The sequence below is a fragment of the Podarcis tiliguerta genome, assembly GCF_965153285.1.
Source record: "Podarcis tiliguerta genome assembly, chromosome: 11".
Classification (NCBI taxonomy): domain Eukaryota; kingdom Metazoa; phylum Chordata; class Lepidosauria; order Squamata; family Lacertidae; genus Podarcis; species Podarcis tiliguerta.
In genome coordinates, this window is record NC_139544.1 from 22062226 (window position 1) to 22080545 (window position 18320).

Here is an 18320-nt window from a genome sequence, read left to right on the forward strand (position 1 = left end):
ATCAGGGCATTACATGTGCCATGTGGGACATTTCTCAGCCCAAAGGCCAAACTGCTTAGCTGTGATCCGTTCCATCCCTGCTGCCGGAGCCAACTCCCTTTCTTTCCTGCTGAAAAGTACCTGGTGAAGGCAGCAAGAATGGTACAGGATGCAGCTGTGGCTTTCCTCCATCACTTCAGCAGCATTTGAGCACCAAGACCTTACAAAGGGGCAATAAGCCCTGGGAAATTATAATTCTCATGGAACCTGGTGTCCAATCCACTGTTCCTCCAACATTCCAGGGTAAGGGATGGGGAACCCGCAGCTGTCCCAATGATGTTTGATTACAAATTATATCACCCCAGAAACATTGGCTTGGGGCTGATGGTTGGAATCCAACAATATCTGGAGGGCCACAGGTTTCTCATACCTGTCCTAGGTCTTAGTCAATGCTGCTACTGCAAATCTTCATTTTTCACTGTCAGTAGCATAGGTTTGTGGGGAGGATGAGAAGGGGGTGGCTTAAGAGAGTTCCAAATGGACTTTCTCTTAAAATGAGCTAATTTGGGCTCGGTCTAAACCAAGTCCTAATTTTAAGCATGCCTGGGAAAGCTCACCCATCACTTGTTAAAAGATTCGTGCTATACTCACCACGGTGTTGTTTTCATCGGTGTTGTTGGATGGTGAGGCCTTTGTTCTCTTAAGACACCCAGTTTACGCATGCATGCCTCCTCCTTGATGCCCCGCTTGCTGTTTCTTGCTGCCCAGCCTGGAACTTTTCTTGGCTCCTGCACTGCACTTCCTGTTGCTAGGTGACATGCTACTTGATTTTGTGACACGTGGTTATTTTGTGAGAGCAGAGATAAAGAAATATCAAACAGTCGCCAATGACTGCAATGCATTAGCAAACTGCATGCTCTATAAATAAATAAAAAAACCCAGCACTCGTAACATTATTTGTATTGATAAGGTGATTTATCGTTATAGCCTCAGAATTCCAGATATGCTGAGACACATTTATGTTGGAGAGGTCAGCTGCCACCCCCTGTGTGAGGTGCTGTCACCTTGTACGTTGTAGACATACAGAGCCATGTGTCACAAAATCAAATAGGGAGAGGGTTCTGAATTTAAATGGTGCCCACAATCTGCTGTGAGATTAAAGGCAACCACAGTGACCACAGTGCTGACAAATCCATCATATATATAAATGGGCAATCGGTCGCAGATCATGAACCTGAGTTTCCTCCATGCTTCCTCCAACTTTCAAACCAAAACTGCAGAAAAATGCTTTCAGGTTTAAAAGTGGCATATTAAGTCTGGTTTGCTAAGCCAAAACTAAGCCAAAACTTAGCTTAGTAAGTGTGAGGAAATGTGGGCTTCTGGATAGATTCTGGATAGATTTTCCTGCTGCACTGAGCTGAGACATAGTTTGGCTTACTGTATCACCTGAATCTGGACTCGTGTTTTTGCATTCCCAGACAAACCATGAGCAATTAACCATAGCACAGACCATGTTACAGCTTGTAGTTTGGAGTGAGACACTTCCATATGCTGCCTGAAGAGAAGCAGGAGAGTTTTGCCAATTGCTTCTCCACCCCATAGCTGACTGTTCCACCTGAAAAGCTGCTCTGATGAATCTCCAGGACACCTGTAAGAAGTGGTCCTGGAGGGTGCAGAGGGAATTGCCTCGGAGTTTATTTTCATTTCATTTTTTAAAAAATTATTTCTAACCCACTCCAAATCCCTCTTGCGGGTTCACACTTTAAAACCACATAACAACAACAAACAGCGGGGCTGATTCAGCGATACTAATCTGTGTTACACACAGTGGATAGGAATAAGAAGATTCGTAAGTTCTCCCATAATGGCAGAACACAAAGATACACCACCAGAAGAAACCCGTGCTGCTGAACTAGCAGGCAATGGCACCAGTACTTAACTACCACTGGTGGAGCAATATCAGCACAATCAGTAAGAAGTGAGCAGTGGGAGCATTGCAGGTGAATCTCCAATAGCCCATGTGGAGTATTATTAAGAGAGTGGAGAACTGACAAAGGCATACAGAATGGAGGAGTATATGGATGGTGGCACCTATTCACAAGGTGAATAAGCCCCCAATCGCAACTCTTTATTTTCCATTCTTCTCACACTCGGTCCTGTGCCGCTGCCACAATAACCCATCAGAGCTTGGCGTCTGCATGTTGCCCATGGCTTTGCCATGAGGAACAAGCAAAGTTGGGGTAAGGGACCATAGCTCACTGTCTTCTGACTCTGCTCACAGCTACTACTGGTGTATTAAACCAAGCACAGGTCTACGTTAACCAAACTGATATCAACAACAACAAAAAACCCCAAATGAAACAAATGTGAAGTTGATGGGATGAAGGAGGCAGTGGCAAAACAAAAGGCATTCTAGGAAATGGTTGGTTCTGTTACCTGAAATAATAGAACTGTAGAGTTGGAAGTGGACCACACGGGTCATCTGTTCCAACCTCCTGCAATGCAGGAATATTTTGCTCAACGTGGGGCTTGAACCCACAGCTTTGAGATTTAAGAGTCTCATGCATAGGCCATTGGTCCTTGAACGACTCCCTATGGTGGCAACACTGTAGGCTTAATGGCTATGCAAGAGCCTACCACTCACCCCAAGCAGTAGCAGCCATTGTCACCTGTCTTCTCTGTATGATTACCCAGGAGCAGTGAACTTTGGACAAAAGTTTCCCCAAATTTGCCATCTTTAAACTGCATCACATATTCACCGCCAGCAACAGAATGGCCTTGTTCTGCACTATTATGTTACTTGAACTGAAGGCTGTATGAAATAAAGCTGTGAGGAGACCAACTTTCTCAAAGGTCCAATGTTTACTTCCTATATAATCACAATCACAACAAAGGAATTAGAGCGATTAAAAGAGATTAAACCTTTCCTGGTAATAGCATCACACCAATGGCTTAAACACTGGCAAATGGAGTATGCTATCAGTTGTAGCTAGCCTGGTGTGCAAGGGACAAATAACAAACTGCTTTTATAAACCATGAAATGGTATTGTTTGTGTTTTGACACATTGAGGTCAAGCTGGAATATAAGCATGCAGTAGCTAATAGATACTTCAGCTCTTTAGAAATTATATAAAGCAGAGGTGTCAAACACATTAGCAGGAAGGCTATCTTCCCCATGCTGATACAGACATAAAATCTTCATTCGCAAAAGGCAAGTGTCTCGTTCCAGCTGAATTTTCAAGCACAGCAAAGCTAAAGAAACTATTACCGTGTCTTCATGCGCAGCAACTATTTGTCTGAATTTTCTCCCCCATTGCCTGTGACCCTACTCATTTTATTATTATTATTCATTGCCTTGCATTGCACTGCAAGCTTAAATATATAACTTGGAAGCATATCTCATGAGTTTCATTGGGGCAAACTTCCACGTAATGGGCTGCAACCAACACTCCCATTCTGCTAGTGCAAGAGACACGGGCTAATAGAACCAAATTTTCCTTTTCTTTCCCTTTTAGTCCTATATGTATACATTTATTAGTAATTTGTATTAATGGATTTATGGTCTATTTTTGCGATATTTGCTGCCGTTCTAATTTTATGTACACTGCTGAGAGATAGGGTGTAGAAATGGCCTAAACAAATAAAACAATGCATTTGAGCCTGGAAAGGAAAATGAAATGTTTCGTCCTGTATGAAAACCTCAGAATGGCACTACCTTGGCTAAATACCCATAGCTCATCGATCCTTGCAGAACCTGAGCCAGTACAGTGATCTAAAGCAATTCCTCACGTAGGATGGAAGAGTATTGGCTTATCCAACCAGGGAATCCTGAATGCATGTCGTTCAGCAGTGGTTCATAAAGATTTTTGAAAGGACAAGACTGGCGCAGGGCAGAAGAGCTTCAGGCCACACAATCCTGGGCTCATTTACCCAGAAGTCAGTCCCACTGTGTACAATGAAGCTCGCAGCTTGGTCAGCTTAGAGTTGCAGCTTTCACTCTTTTGCAGCTTGGGCTACAAAGAATAATCACCATTTCCGTTGATTTATGCAGAAGTCATGTTTGGTTCTTGCGCCAATAGCTTAACAACTGACTGTGGCTCAAGAGGTAAACCACTTCCATCTTGCACCTGCCCTATTATTTTCCTGTTGAAAGTCCTGATTCCCCCTTTGGGGAGAATATACAATTATCCATACTTTCTTCCTTTTAAAATCCTCATCCTTCTTGTGATCTTGCACTACTGAAAAGATGGGGGGAATTTTTTTTCTGGCTTATCAGTGAAACAAAACCCACCCATTTATTTTCAAAATAGACTACTTTTAAATAATTTAAATGCAAATTATTTCTTTTTCAAAATCAGAGCTTATAAAATATGCAGTATCTTTTCCTGGGCTTATTATGCATAATGGCAGAGAACAGATAAAAATACTGCAATTTTTAGTGTTGGCTTCTAATGATTTTGGTAAATGACTTTAATTGTATTTGTGTAATGCATCGAAAACCATTGCTAAAAGCCACTTAAATATATATTACATCAAGCCAATATTTATTTCTTCCATTTATTTCCTGTCTTTCTTCAGTTTTAAAGGAATCTATTTTTATAAAGGGGGGGGGGTTAATTGATAAAAACATTTCTATACAGTCACATGATAACATATCAGGGTGGTGTACAACAATAAAATACAAATCTCATACGTGCACCCCACCGAAGAATTAGTTATTTTGTTGCATGATATAATTCTTCGTATGTTTTGAGGAAAGGGACATGGGTGGCACTGTGGGTTAAACCACATAGCCTAGGGCTTGCTGATCAGAAGGTTGGCAGTTCGAATCCCCACGATGGGGTGAGCTCCCATTGCTCGGTCCCTGCTCCTGCCAACCTAGCAGTTCAAAAGCACGTCAAAGTGCTAGTACGGTATTTTTCGCTCTATAGGATGCACTTTCCCCCCTCCAAAAATTAAGGGGAAATGTGTGTGTGTCCTATGGAGCGAATGCAGGCTCCTTGGCTTCAGCGATAGCAACGCGAAGCCTCCGAAGCGCAGAGGGAGCGCTCCCTCCGCGCTCCTTGGCTTCATGTTGCTTTCGCTCAAGCCTGGAGAGCGAGAGGGGTTGGTGTGCACCAACCCCTCTCGCTCTCCTGGCTTTAGGGACAGCTGCCTGAAGCCTTCAGAGCGCAGCGCAAGTTCCCGCTGTGCTCCACAGGCTTCAGGTTCCTTTCACTGAAGCCAGGAGAGTCTTGCTCTCCCGGCTTCAGCAAAAGGAACCCGAAGCCTGCGGAGTGCAGCGGGAACTCGCGCTGTGCTCCACAGGCTTCAGGAATAGCCGCACACAGCCAAATCTGTGCATGGCTTCCTCTTTAGCCGTGCACAACCTCTCCAGCTGGGAGAGGCTGCACAGGGCTAAAGAAGCCATAGCCGCGCGCAGCCTATCCCTGCCAGAGGGGCTGCGTGCGGCTAAAGAAGCCAAGACAGCGAGCGGCTCCAGCCCCAGCAGCTCTGGGAGAAGCGGACAAGATTTTTTCCCCTTGACTTCCCCCTCTAAAAACTAGGTGTGCCTTATGGTCCGGTGCGCCTTATGGAGTGAAAAATACGGTAGATAAATAGGTACCGCTCTGGCGGGAAGGTAAACGGCATTTCTGTGCGCTGCTCTGGTTCGCCAGAAGCAGCTTAGTCATGCTGGCCACGTGACCCGGAAGTTGTACGCCGGCTCCCACTTGGGGGCAGTGGTGTATGGTTTGCTTCTTATCTTCCTTTCTAGTGCACGTACAAAATTAACTTGAAGAAGAAGAAGAAGAAGAAGAAGAAGAAGAAGAAGAAGAAGAAGAAGAAGAGGAAAGTGAAGTGAATCCTCCGTTTCAGTGCTTGTATCATATGGTCAAAACACACAGCTGTGAGCACTGTTTTGCATGCTATTACAATGGCATATGTCGAGCAACAGCAATTCAGTCGACCAGATAGGGTTGAGGACAACACCACAGGCCATGATCCATGATCTAGCAAATATGACTTTGGGGAGAAGGGTATGACAAAAACAGTTGGGGAAAGGCATCGGGTGGGGAGAAGTCAGCTGATGGAAACAAAGGAAGAGTTGGTTATGTTGTTGTTGAGCAGTGGCGAGCTGAACTATTTTGCTGAATCAGCACCTCATTCCAGTCGAAGGAACGCCAAGGAAATCTGAGCCGAACTTCAACAACTCAAGATTTCTAGCCAATTTCCCCATCTGTCCTGTTTCATTTGAAGTTTTTCTCTTTAAATGAATAGCTGCACATTTCTGTTTTAAATTTATTGCAAAACAGCCTTTCCAAGTCAGAATCATCTTTATTTAAAACTAAAATCAGAAGAATATTCTCTTTTCTTGAAGAACTAGCTTTGGCAGAACCCTCATTTGGCTAAGCCCTGCATGTTCTGCCTTTCTGAACGACACATATTAATAAACGCTGGGTTTTAAAATCTTGGCTTGGACAGAGAGTAAATAGAGAATAAGGGAGAATCCAAGAACAGCATTTACGAACCGCTGGGTTGTTTGCTTGCTAGGCCATCTTCCGAACAAGATTTATTCATTCAGGTCAAACCTAATAAATTAAATACATATATGAAGAAGCAAGAATAGTTCAAATATTTGAGGTACAGGCAGATCTGGCTTTTCCATTAAAAAGTCATTTTCAGGCTCCTGAAACTGAGTCATTGATACTGAAGACGGGAGAGCTATGTAATAGTGGGGAATGTATTATCAATGTATGTACAAGTGGTATCCAAAAACATTTCAAAGTCAGAAATGGTGGGAATGAAAAGAAATACTATTCACATAACAGCTCCATATTAATTTGCACAGTAATATTCTATATGCTGCGATTAAACCTTTTGGTAAATTATTATCATTCTGGCCTCCTGATTTCCTCCTGCCCAGCTAGGCTGGAAAAAGGAGTGTACAAGCCAGAGGTCCATTCCTGTAGCACTAAACTATGGTTTTAGCACATCATACAAATGCAGACCACGGTGTTTAAGGAAAATATGTTAAAAGCCTATTTCATTCTATGTCCGTTTAATGTTTGTTTTCATTTTGACATCTTGACTGGCACTGTCACATTGTGTCAGCAGGAAGAACTAAATCCATAAAAGATGCAGTCAAGTAAAACAATAGCAGTAGTTGTACCTCGGTTCCCAAACACCTTGGAAGTTGAATGTTTTGGCTCCCAAACAATTGGAAACCGGAAGTGAGTGTTCCGGTTTCCAAACTTTTTTTGGAAGCCGAATGTCCGACGCGGCTTCTGCTATTGTTTCCAGCGCGCCTGAGCAATTGGAAGCTGCGCCTTGGTTTCTGAACTTTTCAGAAGTCGAATGGGCTTCCGGAACAGATTCTGTTCAACTTCTGAGGTGTTGTTGTTTAGTCATTTAGTCAAGTCCGACTCTTCATGACCCCATGGACCAGAGCACGCCAGGCACTCCTGTCTTCCACTGCCTCCCGCAGTTTGGTCAAACTCATGCTGGTAGCTTCGAGAACACTGTCCAACCACCTCGTCCTCTGTCGTCCCCTTCTCCTTGTGCCCTCCGTCTGTACTTAACTGACCAATCACGTTGGTTCTGCCCCCCCAAAAAAATCCTGGTTACGCCCATGCAGTGAAGGCTGTTAATCAACCCCTACCTTGCTCAATCAACTGGGAATGGGAACAAAGTCAATTTACGGAATCAAGTCAAAATGGAAGATTGGGTCTATGTGTGTACCACATGCCTTAAGAATGTATATCTCAACTCATTTGAACAAATTGTGCCCTTTTTGCATTTGCCCACTGGCTACTCTCTCTTGAGCAATGAATGGACAGCCTGTTCAGCCCTCCTTCCTTCTGCTTCATCAGGTCGTGACCACACCTTTCAAGTTTTTGTTTTGTTTTGTTAAAGGACTGATTCCAAGAGTCCTGAATTCTATGCCAGACATCCCTTCTGTGCTTTCATGGTCCAACCACATTACTGTGGAACGCACCTGGTCCTAGCAACCGCTTTCAAGGAGAGCTACTTGGATACCAAATGCAACCAACTTCAAATTCAGCACATGACCCCGCTATTTTAACAAAGATACTACTTGCTGTCATATTTGGCGAGATGGGTTATCACTTTATTCACAAATTAGTACCCATTTTAAAAAGCACTGTTTGGAACATTCCCTTCCCCTCATAATTGCCTATTCAGTTCCATAATGGCATTCGCAAAGAGATTCCTTTGAAGCCCAGATAAAGATCTTGTCACCATGATACTCATTTCCACTCAGTGATGAGAGCACTATAGTCAGCCTTCACTTTTAGGATATAATGGAAATTTAATTTCCATATCCATTTAGTGTGTGGCCTTTCCCTAAAGACTACTCATAAAAGTATTTTTTGATGTCCTGAGGGAAGAGCTCTTAAAGCTCTTATTCTCAACTCTGCACTTCTGTACCGCTCAATTTGTACTTTTATTGCAGAATAGCGGGCACCTTTCCAGAGCCAAGGAAAAAGACAAAGGGGAGCTAACAGCACACAAGGGTTAGAAATTCTTAGTAGCCGCAGTGGAAGAGACTCAAATCATTCAGTTTGGAAAGAAACTGCTCTGGGGGTTGACATATGAAGTATGCTAATACTTTGCTTTTCCCTCGATGAGCAGGCTTTTCTGCTTTCTCTAGTCTTTAATTGACAACACTTCAAAGATTCCTTTTGTTCGATGGCGGTGCATTCTGGGATTCAGGGCAACGTTTTGTTTAGATTTATATTCCACCTTTCATCTTTTGTGATCCCAGAGTGGGTAACCATTTAAAAAGCTATAGCTAAAGAAAATAATTTACCATTAAGAGACATAAAATAATACAGCGGCCAATGACAAAAGTATCTCCAGAAACATTACTCCCCACAACAAAAATAAATGTTTTTAACTGGCATCAAAAGAGGGCCAAAGATGATGCCAATCATATTTCAGACCCCTCCATTACACATAAAGGGCCTAGGACTTGCCGATCGCATGGTCGGCGGTTCGAATCCCCGTGGCGGGGTGCGCTCACGTCGTTCGGACCCAGCGCCTGCCAACCTAGCAGTTCGAAAGCACCTCCGGGTGCAAGTAGATAAGTAGGGACCGCTTACCAGCGGGAAGGTAAACGGCGTTCCGTGTGCTGCGCTGGCTCGCCAGATGCAGCTTGTCACGCTGGCCATGTGACCCGGAAGTGTCTGCGGACAGCGCTGGCTCCCGGCCTATAGAGTGAGATGAGCACACAACCCTAGAGTCTGGCAAGACTGGCCTGTATGGGCAGGGGTACCTTTACCTTTACCTTATTACACATTATGGCTAAAGAGCAGAAAGAAAGTGAAGCCCAGAGAAAGCAGCCATTTAAAATGCCCAAATCAAATCACAAATTATTTCATTTTCTACATGGTTGGTGGAATTTTCAGATTTTTACACCAACTGCTTCACCCATCATGCAATACCAAACCATCGCTAAGCATGCAGGCTCCAAGAGAGACCATTGTGGCCACTTTGCTCCTTTCTCGATTGTGCTACTGATGTGCTGCACTAAATCAAAGTATGGCTTAGTGTGTGGACTAAATCTGGGTTCACGGTTTTGTTTTCCCAAATTGTGAGTCATAAACCACAGGACAAACCTTGGCTACAGTTCACAATTAGTCTGGAGAGAGCTGAACCACTAGGTTGGGCTAGAGTGAAACACTAAGCCAAACCATGGCTAACTAAGTGATGCAGGGCTATCCATCCCCACCCCCAAAAAACATATACTGATGCCAGACATGTTATATTTATGTTCAAAAGTCACTCTGGGCATGCCAACCTATGCCTTGAGATGATCAGGCTGACTTTCAGGATTTACAAATGTTTTTGCATCCCTGCCTAGACAAGGGACGCGGGTGGCGCTGTGGGTTAAACCACAGAGCCTAGGACTTGCCGATCAGAAGGTTGGCGGTTCGAATCCCCGCAACAGGGTAAGCTCCCGTTGCTCGGTCCCTGCTCCTGCCAACCTAGCAGTTCGAAAGCACGTCAAAGTGCAAGTAGATAAATAGGCACCACTCCAGCGGGAAGGTAAACGGTGTTTCCGTGCGCTGCTCTGGTTTGCCAGAAGCTGCTTAGCCATGCTGGCCACATGACCCGGAAGCTGTACGCCGGCTCCCTCGGCCAGTAAAGCGAGATGAGCGCCGCAACCCCAGAGTCGGTCACGACTGGACCTAATGGTCAGGGGTCCCTTTACCTTTACCTAGACACAGTATTATGAACTGGCAACCAAGTGAAAAAAACAACCACCAAAATATTATTTCCCTGAAGGGAAATACCATATTATGGTTTTTATAAATACCATATTAGGTTCAGATCTGGTTAACTGCAATAGCAATTTCCCCCCCATTTTGTAATGTATACATTATCCTTTCGTTTGTTCTATTTTGGTTTCTACCTGGCTACTATTTCTTGTTTCTTCTTCTTTGTGTCTTCTTTTACTCTGAGCACTTGCAATTTTGTACTTTTTATAAAGAATATAAAATTAAAAAACCAAAATATCATTTTCCTGAGCCATTCATCCCTCGGACTAGATTTCGCATATTTCTTCATAAAATGTTGAGTAGGACCACCAACACGCGTTGAGCATTGAAGCTGCTGTGCTCCTGAGGTTTATCACTGACATATAGTTGAACACAGGACACTGAACCAAAATTGTAGCTAAAAGGATAGTCTAAGAAAGTCTTGCCCCTTCAACTGTAACAAAATGGCACAAAATGTAACAATTTCTAGTTACAAGTTTCACAAAGGCCTATTTCCAAGTTACTATTCTGAAGGTAAAGTATTAAAATAATGGCCCTCACCAAGTACTTCCTAGAACAAGTGCCTAAATATGATTAAAGTTTATTCAAAGAATTATGCACAAGTTTTTCTTCTTCTTTATTCAACATTTGTCTTATCAGCTTACTACAATTTGTAACCATTGGCTTAGATCCAAACTTGGTCCAGTTTAGAAAACAGCCCTTGAAATTAAGCCTTGACTAACAAGACCCATTTATTTCCAGGTTCTATTCACAAGCATGACAATCCAATTTGTTAGGTGCAAAAAGATCTAAAGACATTTGATCAAAGTTTGTGGCTACTCTAATCTGGTTAGTATTGGCCCTGCCTGAGAAGGCTCTTCTGGATTATAATCAGTGCTTTGACTTAAATTTAGGGAAAATGCCCTGGGCTCCACACTTTTAAGGACCCCCCAAATCTTGCACAAAATCCTGTCTGCCTTGCCATTAAATTTTAAATGCAGCAAAAGTTGTTTTTCCACTGTAAATAGAATTCTGTGTAATTCTAGAGCTGGGTTTTCAATATTGTTTCCAAACAGTATTTTTGTATTACTAAATCAATATCCAGTGAAAAGTTTAAAAAGGCAAAGTACCTTCCATGGTTGAAATTCTAATGGCCTTTTTAGTTATGAATAATGGACTGAATTAGTAAACACACAAGAATAATAAGAATAATAATTTTATTATTCGTACCCTGCCCATCAGAATGGGTTGCCTCAGCCACTCTGGGTGGCTTCCAACAAATATAAAAGCAAAACAAAACATCGGACATTAAAAACTTCCCTATACAGGGCTGCCTCCAGATGTCTTTTAAAAGTTGCATAGTTATTTATGCAGACATCTGTTGGGAGGGTGTTCCACAGGGTGGGTGCCACTACTGAGAAGGTCCTCTGCCTAGTTCCCAGTAACCTAACTTCTTGCAGTTATGTAACATTTAATTGAAACTTGCATAATATAGCTTATATGGCAAGTTTATGCTGCATTCTGTGATGTCTAGAATTCATGAAAACATCCAAATTGGTTTAAGGTAATGCACAACATTATATTTGTTTGTCATTAAAGAAATTTAAATTTTGCAGCTATTGCAGACATCTGTTCAGTATACAAAAAGTGTTTTTCAGCACACAGAATTTTGCATCTTTACCATTTTTATTATCCTACTACGCTAGATAGTGACTAGGACCACACCTGTCCAGCATCAATGTTCCCAAATAATTCATCAGACATCACCTCTTAAAATTTATTTAGATTTATAACTGCATATTGAGTGCTTTACCATATTGAATATTCTTAATTTTTGACAGGGAACTTTACTGTTTCAGCAGTCATTTACACAATAATAAAAGCACACTTTATCTGTGAAGGTAGCACAGATTTGTGTTTGAATTTGTACAAAATAAAGTTATAAAGTCAAGCTGTACAGTTACCTTTTTGAAACTTAAGAGAGAAAATATCCATTATTAAACTTGATTTGTACATTAAACTGGGCATTCTTATAGAACAAAAGGAATGTTACAACAAAGCAGTCTTCATGTAATTTAAAATGCAAAGGCTTTGGTTGAAAAGAGTCTGTAAATGCACCCAAATTTCTTCAAGCTGGGGTGACAGTCTGGATAGTTCTGCTAGCAGATCTGGTTCTGATGAAAGGATTTTTAAGTGCAACTGAAATGGAAGCATAAAATGAATTACATAAATACATGAATCAAATTTGATGGAACTCATTTCTTAAATTTCTTGATTAGTGTGTTAAACCACCACATCACTTTTTTATTAGTTAATAAAAGTTGGGAAATATCCACCATAACACGATGCCAATGTTTCACAAACTGATCAAAGTTTTTTAAAAAAAAATTCCTTCCAGTAGCACCTTAAAGGTAAAGGTACCCCTGACCATTAGATCCAGTCATGACCGACTTTGGGATAGCGGCGCTCATCTTGCTTTATTGGCCAAGGGAGCTGGCGAAGGCTTCTGGGTCATGTGGCCAGCATGACTAAGCCGCTTCTGGTGAACCAGACCAGCGCATGGAAATGCTCCCGCCGGAGCAGTACCTATTTATCTACTTGCACTTTGACGTGCTTTCGAACTGCTACGTTGGCAGGAGCAGGGACTGAGCAACGGGAGCTCACCCCGTCACGGGGATTCGAACCGCCAACCTTCTGATCGGCAAGTCCTAGGCTCTGTGGTTTAACCCACAGCGCCACCCGCGTCCCTAAGTAGCACCTTAGAGACCAACTAAGTTTGTTATTGGTATGAGCTTTCGTGTGCATGCACACTTCTTCAGACGAAAGCCCATACCAGGCACACGAAAGCTCATACCAATAACAAACTTAGTTGGTCTCTAAGGTGCTACTGGAAGGAATTTTGTTTGTTTGTTTGTTTCGACTACAGCAGACCAACACGGCTACCTACCTGTGATCAAAGTAAGTAACTCATATTAGTAACTCCCCTCAGATGAGCACTGTAAGGCCAAGCAGTGCTATCACACAGCAATAATGAAAGTTTCAGTAGGGGGAAATGCTATTGCAAAAAGGAACGGGTGCTGTCAGTCATTCTTTATTCAGTGCCAAGTGTGTCTCCCTGCCCCCCCAAGCGCATTCAAATTGAGGGCTTCTACAGTAAGCAAACTGTGCTGCACAGAATGTCACTAGCAATTGTATCAAATGATACACTTACCTTCAGAAACAACGCAAGGTATGCCTGAGCCAGTTCAAAGTCACATTTTGTAGTCAGCATGGCCTCAATCATTCTTAGGAAGCTTTGCATCACCCTAACAGAGCCACCGCCATCGGGGGACAAGCCTCTCAGTTCCGCCTCAGTGTTAGATGGCCCCATGTCCTTCAGAATACGGAGTGGAGATTTATCTGTCAAAAGAGGAAAAGTATGGCTACAAGTTCTAGAAAGTGTTACAGAAATGGGGGGTGTGTGTGTATATCTCTATATAATCTATATATCTATCTATATCTCTCCCCCCCCTCTATATATATCTCTGTGTTTTAAATAGTTATCCCATACCCTGCATCATTCAACAATTTGGTCATAATCCAAATCGTTCATTTTATGCGATTAAGAGAACAGCACAAGCTGGTGGAATTTTATTTGACCCTTTTTTTGTGTGTGGGAAAAAGAAGATCCCTATTTCCCAAAGTCATGCCATTTGAAACCTTGCCTCTTTGGTAGCGGGAGGCTCTAGCTGTGCATGTGAGCCCCTCCACTTATCGTACTTTTCCGTGTATAAGACCAGGATTGTTTCCTGAAAAATTGCGTTAAAAATAGGGGTTCGTCTTATACACAGATATTGCATAGCGGTGACGTGGGATTGGTTGCTGCCGTGAGTCGGAGATTGTCAGTGGCTATTTGGCGTGTTATTGGTGGCTGCGGCAAGGGCTGGCATTGATTGGCTGTTGCTACAGCAATATGGAAAAACAATGGAAACTAGTCAGTTAAACACCTGGCTAGTTCAGATGACAACCTTGAGCTAGGTTAAGAGCTTTGAGAACTTAAAGAAGGAAAGTCACTTGATCCAGGGACAGCCCACATATATATATTGGCCTATTCAAACCTCTTTTTCTTAATGGTGACTGCTCCTGCTCAGGCTGCACAGAGAAAAAGCAACTGGGTTCCAGAAATCCATTCCGATTGTGCAGATAAAAAATATATATCTGATACAATTCTACAGGTTGGGGTATTAGTGGGTGAAAGCAGTCCAGATCCAATGATCTCAAGATGGTGGAGACAGCCCAGGCATTTTCTCTTGGTCGCAAGTGGTCAAAAGCCAAGTGCAAAATGAGCCTGGGACCAAGCTGATTTCAAACACTGGTCAGAAATGTAGTAGTGGAGTAGTTCCAAATTATCACTGACCGAAGAATCTTGGTTTGCAAACTGCCCTAAATAAAAAAGTTTTATGAATTTATTCTCTGCCATGTCATAGTAACCTAGGTTTTCCTTCCTATCTGGCTTTCCTTTAAAACCAGAGTACTTTACACATTCCAGTTCCCTGCTATTGCTTGCCTGCATTTTTTATAAAAGGCCTTCAGCTAACCTTTCGTCAGGGCAGAAGTTCTGACATAAACAATGTCAGATCTATACAATGGAATTCTGATATGCCCTAAAGGAATTTCCTAAAGGACCGAATGCTTCAAAAAGTCAAATTATTGTGAAATTGGCTCTGGGGTATGCCAGGTGTGTATTGCTTTGAAAGACTTCTGTAACTAGCTCGACTGTTACCACAATTAACAGGTCAACTCTTTCCCAAGGCATCCCAGGAACCGATGATTTAATAAGGATCAAAAGCATAGTAGCAGCACCATCACAACTTAATGAGAGTAATGGGGATTGAGAGGACCCAAGATATTTAACCTTTTCGTAATGTGTAATACCGAGTTCAACATATTGGGAGAATTTGTAAAGCTGATGTCCCCTTGGGGGAATGCTCTTTTAAAGAAGCTAAATTGTTCTACACACACTGTACCATACTGAAATTGCATCCCCCAACAAGCCTAGATAAGGTATCCTTTCTCCCAATATCTATTCTGAAGACACGTTATTCCAGCCTTAAGAAGCCCAATTCACTACCACTACAATATATGGAGAAAAAGGAAATAAAGTACACCTTCTCCCCCCACCTTGTCAGGATGCAAATTTATTCATTTCATAGTATAACTTACAGTCACTGTTTATCAGGGCTTCTTCAAGCTTCAGGTAGAACTCAGATTTTTGTGCCAGCACTCCAAGGTTTACTACTTTTGACTGAAATATAAAAAAAGGTTGTCAATTGAATTGCAAATATATGTAGATGAAATTTTAAATTCAACATCCTTACGAGAATTAAAAGGGGGGATTTTGAATGTTGAATTAATTTAGTTCTGTACTCTAAACTTACAATGCCATATTGAAGAATGGCATAATTAGGAGGAATCTCACCCAGCTAGATGAATATCCTTACACAGGCACTTCTCCTTTGAAGACATGCATGTGTACATGCATGCACATGGGAAAACATGCATCACATAAAAACAATGGAAGAAAGGGCATCTGGAGAAATCAAAACAAGGATTTCTACAAGGACTCTTCAGAAAGCTAAAGATAAGGACTAGAGGTTAATCTATGTAATATTTAACAATGTATTTAGGATTAAATCTCAGTGAGAAAGCGGTCTTAGATATGACAGAACAGCAAGTTCTTTCTATATACGATGAAGCTGCCCAATATTTAAGTACCAGTTTCAAGTACAGTGGTGCCCCGCAAGACTAATGCCTCGCAAGACGGAAAACCCACTAGACGAAAGGGTTTTCCGTTTTGGAGGTGCTTTGCAGGACGAATTTCTCTATGGGCTTGCTTCGCAAGACGAAAATGTCTTGCGATTCCTGGGGGTTTTTTTCCCGCTCCCCACCCCCTTTTTTCTAAGGCACTAAGCTGCTAATAGCCTTTTAGCAGCTAATCCGCTAATCCCTTAAACCTTTAATAGCCACTAATAGCCGCTAAACCGCTAATAGCGCTAATCCGCTAATGGGCTTGCTTCGCTAGACGAAAAAACCGCTAGACGAAGAGACTCACGGAACGGATTCTTTTCGTCTTGCGAGGCACCACTGTATTAGATTGCAGATAATTATCTACACCATCACTTTAATGCCCAGTAATTGTGCAGTTGAGGTGCCAAAACTCTGTGCTTTTATCAAAGATGTTGTAAGTGGGAATAGAGAATCGAAGGGGAAAAAAATGTTATAAAATACAGTAGGACCAAGATCAGTTACTGCAATTCACCAGTGATTTAGCACCCATTACATAAGAAATTACTTCCAAGAGGCAGTCATAAATCCAGAGAGAGAGAGAGAGAGAGAGAGAGAGAGAGAGAGAAGTACTACATGCAGATGTTTTGTATCATCAGCTTTCTCTTTACCTGTTGTCCACCATTTTCATGTTCAATGGAAGCATATTGTGGTATGAGGCCAGGAATTGTGGGGATGAAGAACGGTGCAGATTTTGGGGCTTTTGGTGGCTCTTTGGGTTTGTTCTTTTGCTGTGGATGGGATATTTTATATCATCAGACAATTTCCATATTCACACTGTAACCCTAAGAACACCAAATGTATTAACTTTCCATCTGTGAAAGTGTTAGAATCTCAGCTGGTGTGTTAAATCTAGGTTGACTATGTGTAAAATAGTTCTGATATTTGTATACCCTACAAACAACCTAGATGTTATCCCAAACTATGAAGACATTTTGTCAAGTCTTTGTTGCATTCAACATAACACAACCACGCAATATGTAAAATGAGAGCAACAGGTCCTGGTCAGAAACCTTTTAAAAATAGCATGAACGTGCTACCTTTATAATATCAAGATTGAGGAGGTTCTTCCATCTAGATTTTGGCAACATAGAAAGGGTCACTAATGCTTCTCCCAGCTGTTCTGGAGAATCATATTCTATCATCTCATCACTTATTTCTTCTTCTTCTGTGACATCTACATCTTTAAAAATGGTAACAGACAGGGGGGAAAAGTTTAGCAACGTTGGGAAATATTCCAATGACAGTACATCCTGAATGACATTCAGATAAACACAGCTGGTTAATTACACAAGCACACTGGGATGATATTAGATTCTGGTAGGTAGCCGTGTTGGTCTGGCGCAGTTGAAATATAGAAAGAAATTGTCCAGTAGCACCTTAGAGACCAACTAAGTTTGTTCTTGATATAAGCTTCCATGTGCATGCACAAAACTGCAGTGTATCTGAAGAAGTGTGCATGCACACGAAAGCTTATTCCAAGAACAAACTTAGTTGGTCTCTAAGGTGCTACTGGACAAATATATATATATCGATTGGGATGATATTATAATGTTAAATCTGTGAAGTGAAGAAAATAAAACAGAAACAATTCAGATACAGTTGAACATAACAAGATGAACACAGCCAGAGACGATGGCCAAGGAGGCACATTCCTGTAGCATGAATGGAAAGCCATGCTTGAAACTCCTCACAGTGGATGGTGTCTCCTTGGCTAAGGGTTTCATACCTGCACTATGTATCTGGTTGTCTAACTAACTTTTCTCCTACCCCCAATCTGTCAAAGTTGGCCTTTCAGAGGTCAAGGACATAAGGATCTGGTCTTCTTGTCAGAAAAGGTTGACCACCTCTCTTTAAGAGGCACAGTTGTTCAATTGTACAAGAACTAGAATGCATATGTGGGGGCCGGCAAAGGGTATCTCATCTGATTTAGCTGCTAAATCTTAGCTGTGGGAGCTCCCTCAGTGCTCTGAATGACACAGAGTCGGCAGCAACGAAGACGTCATTCCCATGCCTCTTTTGAAAGGTATTACTCACAGAACATACAGCTGCCAATCTGCTTCAGGGAATGAATCGAAAGCAGTGCCTGCACTTGAATCTGCAGGATAGGAAACTGGATTGCTTCCAGTTTCGTTACATATTTTGTTTGTGTCATTTTCTCACCATTACACAAAGTCAGATGATTCAGGAGAAATCATCCAAGTTATCGGAATGCTGGGTGCACCATCAGCAACTGGAAGCACTGCCAGACATCTGCAT

At 42.1% G+C, this 18320-nt stretch overlaps 2 protein-coding genes across 3 annotated transcripts in view; both read right to left on the reverse strand.

Annotated features, from left to right (window-relative positions):
• The window catches only part of CAMK4 (calcium/calmodulin dependent protein kinase IV), an 88940-nt gene extending 88150 nt beyond the window's left edge, over nt 1–790 (reverse strand). For both annotated transcript variants that reach the window (XM_083404184.1, XM_083404183.1), the window contains exon 1: nt 631–790. The gene's annotated coding sequence lies outside the window, so the exon portion shown is untranslated. The remainder of the gene's footprint in view (nt 1–630) is intronic.
• A 10648-nt stretch (nt 791–11438) lies between these two features.
• Nucleotides 11439–18320, reverse strand: part of WDR36 (WD repeat domain 36) — a 33051-nt gene continuing 26169 nt past the window's right edge. The window contains exons 19-23 of the mRNA XM_083403852.1: nt 17102–17244; nt 16673–16792; nt 15441–15522; nt 13450–13637; nt 11439–12437 (exon numbers count right to left, since the gene is read on the reverse strand). Of these exons, the coding sequence (XP_083259978.1) occupies nt 12288–12437; nt 13450–13637; nt 15441–15522; nt 16673–16792; nt 17102–17244 (683 nt within the window). The 3' untranslated portion in view covers nt 11439–12287. The remainder of the gene's footprint in view (nt 12438–13449; nt 13638–15440; nt 15523–16672; nt 16793–17101; nt 17245–18320) is intronic.